This window comes from Scyliorhinus canicula, chromosome 16, assembly GCF_902713615.1.
Source record: "Scyliorhinus canicula chromosome 16, sScyCan1.1, whole genome shotgun sequence".
Taxonomy (NCBI): domain Eukaryota; kingdom Metazoa; phylum Chordata; class Chondrichthyes; order Carcharhiniformes; family Scyliorhinidae; genus Scyliorhinus; species Scyliorhinus canicula.
Genome location: NC_052161.1, coordinates 120,004,301 through 120,016,585, shown reverse-complemented (window position 1 = coordinate 120,016,585; position 12,285 = coordinate 120,004,301). Strand labels below are relative to the sequence as shown.

Genomic DNA, 12,285 nt, shown 5'->3' with positions numbered 1-12,285 from the left:
ATGGAAACTCCACCTAACCTGCCCATCTTTGGATTCGGAGGAAACCCACACAGACACGGGGAGAACGTGCAAACTCCACACAGATGGTCACCCAAGGCCGGAATTGAACCCGGGTCCTTGGCTCTGTGAGGCAGCAGTGCTAACTGTGCCGCATTCTCTCTTGTTGGAAATGGTCATTGCTTGGCAATTGCGTGGCACATATGCTACTTGCCACTTGTCAGCGCTGCTTCAGGGGCTGAGGATTTGAGAATGGGGCTGAGCATTGTGAAATCCTCAGTGACCATCTCCCGCCCCCCCCCCCCCCCCCCCTCTGGCCTTATGATGGAGAGAAGGTCGATGAAGCAGCTGAGGATGGTTGGGCCAGGACACTCCCCTGAGGATTCACCTCCAGCAACTACAACCATCTTCCTTTGTGATGTGCTTTGCAACACAAAACTAATACTCGGGCTTATATTGATCAACATACGGTACAGGACAGCACCATGACGCAGTGGGTTAGCCCTGCTGCCTCACGGCGCCGAGGTCCCAGGTTCGATCCCGGCTCTGGGTCACTGTCCGTGTGGAGTTTGCACATTCTCCCCATGTCTGCGTGGGTTTCGCCCCCACAACCCAAAGATGTGCAAGGCAGGTGGATTGAACACACTAAATTGCCCCTTATTGGAAAAAAATTAATTGGGTACTCTAAATTTAGAAAAAATAAAAATATTTATTTAAAAAAAACATACGGTACATTCATATGGAGCGTCAAGTCAGACAAAAATCACTGTCGGTGGGGAGCAGTGATGTAGTAATCTGACATTTTTGACAGTGTAATCTCACTCTTATCTGTGAAAGCAACACGGCTGAACGATTCCTGCATCCTTTTCCACATGTTTAAGCCAATTACTTACTGACATTAGAATGGATTTCAGGCTGAGAGGTGGGAGCGCTGCATTGCCACCAAGTGGCAGACTGTTGGAACTGAACTCCAGCAGCAACTGAACGCCAACAGGCCCGTTACTGCATTCCAAGCCACACGATAAACAAGATTGCTCTGGGGCACGATTCTCCGACCCCCACGCCGGGTGGGAGAATCGCGGGAGTGTCGGGCGATTCCCCCCACGCCGCCCTAGCACCCGCACGTGATTCTCCCACACCCCCCAAAACGGCGTGCAGCGTTTTATGACAGGACGCTCGGAGAATCGGCGATCGCCGTTTCTTTTTTTTTTTTACACAGAGATGTGTGGCCTCCTACAGCAGCTGGTGAAATGGCTGCTGTTCGGAGAGCACACACATTTATTTTTTTTTAATATAATTTTTATTGGAATTTTTTACAGAAAATATAAAACATAACGACAAACAATGAAATGCAACAAAATAACCCATAATAACTGTGACACCCCCAGACCGTATCGGCGCATGTATCACATCCCCCCACCCCCCAACCCTAATGAACAACAAAAGAACTTAAAAAATATTAAAATTAAATAAACATAGTCATTGTCGGCCCCCCCTTTTCCCTCCCCTTTTCCCTCCCCGGGTTGCTGCTGCTGCTGTCCCCGTACCCTATCGTTGAGCCAGAAAGTCGAGAAAAGGCTGCCACCGCCTAAAGAACCCTTGTACCAACCCTCTCAGGGCGAATTTTGCGCTCGCCGTTTCTAACGGTTGAGCGGCGATTCTCCGGCCCGGATGGGCCGAGCGGCCTGCCCAATACGACTGGTTCACGCCGGCGCCAACCACACCTGGTCGCTGCCGGCGTGAACAGCGTGCGAACACTGCGTGTGGGGCCTGTTGGGGGGGGGGGGGGGAGGATCGAGCACCAGGGGTTGCTCAGTGGGGGTCTGGCCCGCGATCGGTGCCAACCGATTGGCGGGCCGGCGTCTCTAAAGGACGCACTCTTTTCCCTCCGCCGCCCCGCAAGATCAATCCTCCATGTCTTGCGGGGCGCCCGCGGGGAGGACGGCAACCGCACATGCGTGGGTGACGTCATTTAAGCGCCGCCAGCCGCGTCATTTACACGGTGCCGCTTTGACGTGGGCGCGCGTAATTGACGCGGCGCCGCTCCTAGCCCCCTGGGGGTGGGAGAATAGGGGGCGAGGAGCGGTCTCCGATGCCGGAGTGAAACACTTCGGTTTTCACTCCGGTGTCGGCACTTTGTCTCCCGATGGAAGAATCGCGCCCCTGATGTGAGTGGGATCTTGGCTGAGCTTTGAGTGATGTTTTCAGATTACAGGCACCAATACGCGATGTGGGCAAAGTGGGGAGTTAAACAGACATGATGAAGACCCAGGCAAATCTCCCGAGCACCTCAGGAATAAGAGAGGAGGAGCTTTCAAAAACTGAGAGGCTTTCAAAAACAGAGAGAGAAATTTAGAAAAGAAAGAGGAAGGAAGACAAGAAAGCAAGAACAGCGACGGGAACAGAAATACACAGAAGGGAGAAGCCAGCGAGGGAAATGAATGGATCAGGTTTGCAGGGTTTAAAAGCAACAATGCAAATCATTAGCACTGAAGGCAGAAAATTAGAAGCACTAATTAGAATGGGAGACACAATGTTGTAGCTTTGATGAAAGTGTGGCCTCAGTCACAGTGAGAATAGGGGCTGGTTTAGCACAGTGGGCTAAAAAGCTGGCTTGTAAAGCAGACCAAGGCCAGCAGCGCGGGTTCAATTCCCGTACCAGCCTCTCCGAACAGGCGCCGGAATGTGGCAACTAGGGGCTTTTCACAGTAACTTCATTTGAAGCCCACTTGTGACAATAGGTAATTTTCAAAGAGGTCCATTTCGGGGAATGAGACAGAATATGAGAAATTGAGAAGATCTGAGAGGGAAACGCAGATGAAGAGGGAGCATGGAAGAAGACTATGAGTCAATAGAAGGAATTAAAGAGGAAAATGAAAGAAAAGTGGGAACATATAGAGATGGAGGGGTGTCTTGTCCAGCACTTCACAGGAGCATCAAGAAACTAAATGTGATACTAAACAACATATGACGACATTTGGAAAGAGTTAGATTTTGAGTAAAGGTTGCCGAGAGGTGGAGAGGTTTAGGGAGGGAATTCTAGAGGTTAGGGTCCAGGCAGCTGAAGGACCGGCTGCCAAAGGGGAGCATTAAAATCAGAGATGCTGAAGAGCCCAGAATTTGAGAAGCACAGATATCCCACAGGGCTCCATGGTTGGAGGAGATGACGGAGATGGGGGAGGGTAGGTGGATGAAGGCTCGGACAAATGATTTGAAAACAAGGATGAGCATTTCAAAATGTAGAGCACCTTGCGTAAGCTGTCCCCCATTCCGTTTATTAATGGGTGGAATGTGTTTGACCTAGCTTATCCATCTCTTATTAAAATGTGACACAGGACGACTACTCTGCAGGTTCCCACTCAGTACAAGGTATCTGGTCTCAGTTGATTCCAAAGAGCTAAAATTGGTTGCAAATCAGAGATCGATCCCACACATTGATCCAATGAATTTCACTCATCTGAAATTCATGCCACGCTTTGCAGACAAAGCAGTTCACGGTCTGCACTGATTTAGCCGATGTTACCAGCGACATTGTGCTTTGAGATGATTCTTATTTCTGGAGCCTGCGTTGTGGGGAGCTGTAGTCGAGGAGCTGTGGGCTGGTCATGAATGTTGGCGGTTAGCCTATTGCTGGAAACGGAGTCTTATTTCTGTTCACCTTTCATTAAGGAGGGTCAGATCATGGGAACTGAGGTGGGGATTTGACTAGAAAGTAATTTAGCGCCAGTCCCACTCTTTCTTCGACTGGCTCACACAACAACCCAAGTGCAGGGGATGGGGTTTTCAAACAGAAATCCAAACACACACTGTCAAAAATGCAAGCTGTCCGAATATTCGTCCCTTGCTCCCTCCATTCAGACACATCGTTGTTCCTCTGATCAATCTTGTACTGGCCTTCAGAGGGGAAACAAAACTTCTAAGATAACTGGCAAAAGTGCCAGAGGGGATTTAAAGAAAGTACCAAAACAGTGAGTCGTTGTGATCGTAGCTTCCAAAGAATAAATTGGATAGATATTGAAAAGCAAAAAATTGCAGGTTATGAGGAAAGAGTGGGATAATTGGAATGGCTCAGAAAGGGCTAGCACAGGTATGATGGCCTGAATAGCCTCCTTTTGTACTTATCGATTGTATCGAAACCAGATACGGAATAGAGATAGGAACCATTCTCAGCAGCAGTCCCGCTTTGTTCTGTGAGCTGACAGGAGCTTTAGGTTTTAATTCTGTTGATTTTTAATGTCAGGATCAAGTGCTCCCGACGTGTCAGCCTTCACTATTAAAAAATCAATTCAGTGAAGTCGTCAGAAAGGAGGATGTCAGATTGATGAGGATGTATCTTTGTCCCCCTTTTTTAAAACAAGGGCTCAGTCTTTTATCCAAGTCCAGACAAGCTAATGTTCAGCCTGGAAGCATCTTGCTGAGATAAGATCAAGAACATGTGTGTTTGCTGCCACCATGTGGTCATTCAAGGTTTAACATTGAAAATAGGATTCCGCATCCTTTTCATTCACAGTTCTCGATTTTCCAAAACAATGTCACCTCCTGTTTCCATTGTCTGGCATGTGTAAAAATAAACCATCACCGTGTTTAAGTAGCTTCAAGCCAAGATCATAAGAAACGGTCACCTGCTGTATTTCTAAGTGCCTGACACTAACGTACACTCTCTCCCCAGAGGGACAGCCCTGTTTACTTAAATCCAGAGAATCTGCACAAAGTAAAGGATTAAGGACCCCCAAACGTGTACAGGAATAGCAGCAGAGTGTAAACAGCTAAAACTGCTCAGTACAGAGCATTAATAAGCTTACCGCTGATTATCCACCTAATCCTTTTATATATTAATTTTCAGAACTGGAGTGGAGTAGGGAGACAGCAACTTGTGACAGGTATACTTCAGATCGATGTAAGTAAAGGGTGGCTGACTGGTCTATAACTACTCTCTTGGTGTGATGTGGACCTGTCTGGCTCAGACATTGGGCTACTGAGTCGGCCAGAGGGTATTGACTTGATTCCAATCTTCATCTGGGAGGCATCTCAACAAGCAAAAAGTCCCCACTTCCCTCCCCCCAACAACCAAGAAGTCATGGGTTTGAGTTCCAAGGTGCTCGGGAGCATGAAAGAAGACTGCGAGACAATAGAACTCGCAATGTTGAGCAGCTCAAGCTCACTCCAAAGGCGCTGCCCACAAGATGGCCGCCCACTTCCTCTCAGTGAAAGGCAGCTTCACCACAGGTGGCGAGCTACATCAACATGTCTGCGACGTGGTGACACCAGGCCCCCAGACGCACAGGCCCAATCTTAACTTCCAGCTTCTCTGTAATACTTTCCAATAACGTCCCGACTCTCAAAGAGCTTTCTCCTCAGCTCGGCAGAAGGGGAGAGGGGGGGCTCCATCTAAAACGTTCAATTCCACGATTAAATTTGAATGAAAAAATTTCCAAATCAAGACCCCCATTTGCAGCCCTGGAGAATGAATGGGACGTGTCCTTTCCAGATTCAGGCAGACCCGTTTGGCATTGACGGAACCCTTGCTGACTGGTAGCTGGGCCTTGTGCTGGTTGTGGTGAGCCACGTATGGCCGTTGTATATATTATTGTATTTACTCACTGTTACTGTTGTTGTGTTGATGTTGTTGTTGGCTCCGCCCCTCTGAGAAGGTATATAACCCATCGATCCGGGACAGCCTCTCAGTACGGGAGGAGCTACTGGTGGGCACATTCTAGCTGATTAAAACCACAGTTCTTGTTAAATACCGTTTCGACTGGATCGATTGGTATCACTGGTGCAACCACAGGCTCTGTCACCTTGGCATGGTGGGGGGGGGGGGGGGGGGGGGGGGGGAGTAGGCGTGCGGTGGGGGCCGTTGCAGTTGAGCTTCAGATCTGTGCAAATTCTGTGGCACATGTACAGCTGTGACAGAGGGCTGGCAGGAGTTGCCTGCTCCCTGGTGTCTTGACACTCAGCATCATCAATCAGACACACTCCAACTGTTCCTGGGCACGCCCTCACCCTGGCCACTGACTGAATGACAGTGGTCACACGATGAATTGACTGATACCTGGTGCACAATTCTCTCAAATTCCAGTATTCACTGCATGTTTTCGACTCCAATTTACTCTGTCCCTGGCCCTGACCTTCTGCCGTCCCTCCTTCACCCGATAACGTTCGACGTTTTAAACCCGAAACAGCCTCATATGTGGTCAATGCTCCCTGAATCAACCCCCTTCCCCCCACCACACTATTTCTGATGGGACTCCTGTTCCGTCGACCTTGACCTTTGACCTGAGCTTCGCAGCAAACAAAAATAACTCAAAAGGCTTAAGTCACGTCAGGGTGGAGAACAATACGAAAAAAAGCTTTGAGGAAGTGGCTGGAGGGCAGACAGAAAGGTTTAATGAGATGGATCTGTTTCCACTCGTGAAACACTGCTTCGTCCTATCACCGAGTGTTTATCTTACGTCATGTTCACTGCTTTAATGTACCTCCTGGTTATCCATTCCGTCATTCTCCCTACAGACTGATCCCTCGCTGGGGACAGGCTGCTCTGCTGCAAGTCACACATCAGTCTTCATTGTTTGCAACTGGAGAAATATCTCCCTCAAGATCCTCTACTCTTGTCAGCTTTCTCCTCCCCTGAAGCTGCTAACTCCTGGTTCAACAGACGCCACAGCTGCCCGGACCGATCCCAGTGCTCCACCAGTCTGAGCGCCCGCAATGAATAAATGGCAGGCTATTCGGCTGCAGGCACCATCACAGCCACGCCTGATGCTGCCTTTATCCAATGTCCACAACCAAACATCCTATGATTTATAGAATATGACATGATTATGAATATGATAGATTATTTACATGATTTAGAATATGATTTATCCGATCACAAGCCGTGGAGTGTGACTAAGGGTAGGAGCTCAGACTGATGTTTTTCCCCTCTCTTGATTCTGTGTCCAGTTGTCACAGGCCAATTCGCAGCTCAGACTCAGATCAGTGCTGGCCCGAATCTCTCTGTAGGGACCACGGGTGCCGAGCACACCCCACAAGTACCAATGTGAAGACCAAACCTCCAGGTGGAGCCCAGTTCACACTGGAGGATTGCTCCCATTCTGAAGCATGGTTGGTGCTCAGACCTTGGACCAGGGAAGGCGTTCCTGGTATCAGCACAAAGGCACTCCTGCTTTCCCTACACCGCCAGCCCGGAAAGCTTCGGCTTCGGAGCACCTCCCGAGGCCCTGATTCCTTGTTTCCCGCCGTACCTGAAGAACGTAGTCAAGTGCCAGGTGTCTGAAGCATTTCCTGGTCATGGTCAGCGTGCCCGTGGCCTCCTCCACTTCGTGCGTCTTGTTCCGAGTCGCTTGAGCGTTTTTGATCAACGCCAGGTCCATGTCTTCTCTGACCTTATCAAAATGCTTCTTGGTCTCCTTGAACTTCCGAACATCTCTGTATTTCAACAAGAAACACAAATGTTCTGTTACTCAACTGGGATGGAGTGGGGGTGGGGAGTGTGAGAGTGGGAGGGGGGGGTGCATTGGGGGTGGGGGGGTAAGAGTGGGGGGATTGGGGGGGGTGAGGCCTGGGAGGGTTGAACGGGGGAATTTAAAAGAACAGCTTCAGCTCATACATGACTCACATGAAAATATTTCGAAAGCACTCACCACACAGCGGGTAACCTCGCGAGGGAGAAATGAACAATTCCTCCAGTCAGGAATTGAATTTAACCAAACTGTCATGGTTGAAAGTGGAGTTAAGTAGATATTGGGAGAGGAACACTGCTTAGCACCGCTGTCTCACAGCGCCAAGGACCCGGGTTCAATTCCGACCTTGGGTGACCGTCTCCCCGTGTCTACGTGGGCATCTTACGGGGGCTCCGGTTCCCTCCCACGGCCCAAAGATGTGCAGGTTAGGCGGATCGGCCATGTTAAAAAATTGTCCCTTAGTGTCCAATGATGTGCAGGTTAGGTGGGTTACGGGGGTAGGGTGGGGAAGTGGGCCTAGGTAGTCTGCTCTTTCAGAGGGTCGGTGCGGACTTGATGGGCCGAATTCCCTCCTTCCACATGGTATGAATTCTACGGGATTAATATATGTAGCTTCCAGTAGATGCAACATGGACATGAATATGATTTACCCCACACAGTTTGTGGCACTCACTAAAGAGTGACTTGACTGGTAGGACCCGATATCAGAAGGGCAGCTGAATGCCTGTGGAGCTGGTATAATTGGGTGGGGTGGGAGTGGGGGGGGGGGGGGGGGGGGGGGGGGGGAGTGGGTGGGGGGGGGGGAGGGGGGGGAGAGAGAGAGAGAGAGAGAGAGAGAGAGAGAGAGAGGAGAGAGAGAGAGAGAAGGGGAACAAAATGGCGATAAATCGTAGTTACTGAAGGGGTGCATTTTGCTTTAGATGCGGTTCTGTGTATTGAACAACCATCAAAGATGGCATCTACTTGCAAGACTTATTCGTTAAAGGGTAACAAACAAAAGGTCATGATTTTCCACTGTGCGGGATATGTGCCAGTATCTGGCACATTGAGTGTCTGGCACAAGTGTCGTTCATGGGTTCACTATAATACACACTGTATTAAAGCGCACAAAAAAACCTCTTTCCTAACCTAAAGATCTGTGGCCCGAATGAAACCCTTCTCTGATGCACAATGCTCTGATTCTATCCGATTACACAATTAAATCTTTTCTAATCAGAGACAGGGAGGATAATGCGAATGAATCGGATGTTCAGTTCTCTCAGTGACCAGCAGTTGCTTTCCTCTTCTTTGATTCCTGTCCTTGTTAAAGGGATCAAGTGACCACTGTCCACTCTCATCACGTTCATTGGTGGTACTTTGGCGACGCACTACCCGTGACCCCAGCCAGATGTTCCCCGCTAACTCTAGCCCGCTCTTGTGTGCCTGCAGTTTACTGAAGCCGACTTCGCTGAGCCACTCCTGCAGCTCTGGTCTAATGAAAGTTTGAAAATACAGTAGCTTTCATCAGAGAGCGGATACAATAAAGCAAATCTCTCTCAAATGGATGTGTAAAATCGCATGGTACTATTCCAACAATGACCCGGGGAGTTCTCCCCGGTGTCCTGACCAACATTCATCCCTCAGTCAACAAATTTTCCAAAACTTTTCACACTGATGTTTGTGGGAAATTGCTGTGGCCGTCACCTTTCCTCCCTCCCAACAGTGACTACTTCAAAAGATATTGGGCGGGATTCTCCGCCGGGTTGGAGAATCGCCAGGGGTCGGCGTGAATCCCGCCCCCACCGTCCTCCGAATTCTCCGACCCCCCCCTCCAAAAGTCGGCAAGGCGTGAATCGCGCCGCCCGGCTCAGAGAATGGCGGGGACCGGCGCGACGCTATGGACCCTGGGGCTGCCCGAATTCTCCCGGCCGGATTGGCCGAAGTCCCGTCGACGTGACCACCGGTCATGCCGGCGTAAATTAAACCACCTTATATAACAGCGTCAACCACTGCTGATGGTTGACGCCGGACAGCGTGGAGGTAGGTCACGGCGTGGGGTGGCCGCAGGAGAAGTGACGGCGCAGTCTGTGTGGGGGAGGGGGGGGGGAAGATGAGAGGGGGGTTTGAGGGGAGCGTGAGGGGGTGGGGGGGAGGACGAGTGCCGGGGAGGGGGAGGGCGAGTGCCGGGGAGGGGGGTGAGTGCCGAGGAGGGGGGTGAGTGCCGGGGAGAGGGGAGTCCGAGGTGCTGCGGTGTTCCGGGACCTCCCCTACAGGGGGACCCGGGGTGGGCCCCAGCAGCTCCTCCTCCCTCGGAAGCAATCTCGCACTGTCGACCCTCTCAAGCCCCTTCAGAAACTTGTATCTTCCAATGACATCACATCCCAGTCATCTGAAGCGGTACCATGAGGATCCAACATGGCAGCTGGTCCGTTCAACTTATTCTTCCCCGAATGAAGGAGAAAACAGCTATTAAAGAGTGCCCCCCCCCCCCGACCCTATACCTCCTCTCCACCCCCAACAACATTTACCCTCTGCTCCATATTGAGCAGGAACCCCACAACACCTGAAAGCAGTGACCACAACAGGTGCAAGACATGGGAAAGTGGGATCCTTACCACAGTCCGAGGTTTGTGTGAACCTTTGTTCTTCCTTTTGCTACTCAACATTCAAATCTATTTGCACTGCTCACTGTCCATGTGACATACGGTTACCTTTGGAGGAAGAGGTTCTGTCTGATTCCTCCTTATTTAGAAGTTTCTACTGAACTAGTTGGACATCTTCGCCAAGGTAGAAGGTTACCTCATGCCGGGCAAGGGCTTGTAAATTTGGCAAAAGCGCACCTGCCCAAATATTGGGTGGACAAGAGTCAAACCTGGCGATGATAATGGAGTGCCATCGAACCACACCATCTGTCATAACCAATGATCTACTCACTGCACACCCACAACCTGTGAAAAGGTGGGTCTTTGCTCTTTCGTGAGCAAGTTTTAATGTGCAAACTCCACACTTAGGGCTGGATTCTTCTGCCCCGCCCGCCGCAAGACCGCCAGTTGCAGGGCGCGGACCACGTAAAGGTCCATTGACCACGGTCGAGAATCTCCAGTTCCTGGGTGGGCGCGGCTGGCGAATCCCGCCCAGACAGTCACCCGAGGTCGGAACTGAACCCGGGTCCCTGGCGCGGTGAGGCAGCAGTGCTAGCCACTGTACCACTGTTAATACCTCAGACATGGTAAAATGTTCCGAGATGTTTCACAATAATGCTGTGTCAGGCAGTGGGGAGATGTTATTAGAACAGGTGGCCAAATCTTGATTCAACAGGTAGGTTTGAAGGAGTCTCTTAGAGGAGGAGGGAGTGAGGTAGAGGAGGGGAGAGGGTTCAGGATGGAAATTCCTGAAGCAGTTGAAGGTACGCCCGGCACTGGTAGAGGAAAGGAAATCAGGCAGGTGCATTGGGGTGAGAACAGGAAAGGGCACAGAGATCTCAGACAGTTGTGGGGTTGCAGGAAGCTGAGGGAGAGGTGAGGCCGTGAGAGCAATCCGACCACGAGGATCAAAATGATTTGAAGGGCGGCACTTGACACAGTGGTTAGCACTGCTGCCTCATGGTGCCGAGGTCCCAGGTTCGATCCCGGCCCTGGGTCACTGTCCGTGTGGAGTTTGCACATTCTCCCCGTGTCTTGCGTGGGTTTCACCCCCACAACCCAAAAATGTGCAGGGTAGGTGGATTGGCCACGCTAAATTGCCCCTTAATTGGAAAAATAAATAATTGGGTACTCTAAATTTAGTTTTTAAAAATTTTTTAAAAAGAAATGATAAAGGCGAGGTCCTCGGACTGGAATCCAATGTCCAGTGAGCGGAAAGGGGGCGATGGGTGAACGGGAATTGACCTGAGTCAGGATTTGGGGAGCAGAGTACAACAGTAAGGAAATAAACTTATCTCTTCACGTAACCCCGACTGGCTCATCTCCAGAGATGTGCAGGTTGAGTGGATTGGCCATGATAAATTGCCCCTTAGTGTCCAAAGATGTGCAGGCTAGGTTAAGGGTTATTGGGATAGGGCGGGGGAGTGGGATTGGGTGGAGTTCACTTTGGCAGGGCCGGTGCAGACCCGATGGGCCGAATGGCCTCCTTCTGCACTGTAGGGATTCTACGACGATATGATCTCAATTTTCCCCAGCTGTGTTTCAGCGCTGACCAAGCGAAACGTTTAGGAATTCCCATTAAATTCTGCCTCCTGGTCAGCACTGGGTTATCAGCTGAATCCCAACTCGAAATCCCCAAGTGAATATGACCAAAGAGGGGGGAGGAAATGACAAAGTCAATTGCACCCCTCCCCCCGCCCTTGCAAATGTGTCCTCAGTCACTTGCCATAGCAACAGACTCCTTCCCCACAAGAAGCCACTGTCGCCATCTATTTGATTAGTGACACTAATTCAAATATCAACACTGGTGGCTGAGGTTAAACCCTGCTGGACTGCACTCAATCCTCTTAATATTCACGGCGGACAGCTGCCGGAGGTCACATCAGCGCTGTCTGCTGGCGGAATTAGATGTGGCCTGTGTTCCATTTGCCATTTATTCCGCTGAATATTACAAACACGTCCCCTTTCAAGGGCGGTGCTGACAGAGGAATGGCACACTGATTCTCAGGAAGACGATTCCTCGAGTGTGGGCGATAGCTACAGCGGGTTTCTGCTGGCAGACCAGCTTCAATGACGAGATGATCCGATTAAAGTCTTTCTAAATAATCCCGCATTGATGCCTGCCCCCCCCCCCCCCCCCCCCCCCCCCCCCCGACAGTGCGTTGCATGTAGGGCTGAGCCAAACGGCCTGACACCAAGGTTGC

The 12,285-nt window shown here is 50.6% G+C and overlaps 1 protein-coding gene across 2 annotated transcripts in view; it reads right to left on the bottom strand.

Moving 5' to 3' along the window:
* acap3b (ArfGAP with coiled-coil, ankyrin repeat and PH domains 3b) overlaps positions 1-12,285 on the bottom strand; it is a 350,744-nt gene that overhangs the window by 88,279 nt on the left and 250,180 nt on the right. For both annotated transcript variants that reach the window (XM_038821954.1, XM_038821953.1), the window contains exon 6: positions 7,242-7,425. In XM_038821954.1, the coding sequence (XP_038677882.1) occupies positions 7,242-7,425 (184 nt within the window). The remainder of the gene's footprint in view (positions 1-7,241; positions 7,426-12,285) is intronic.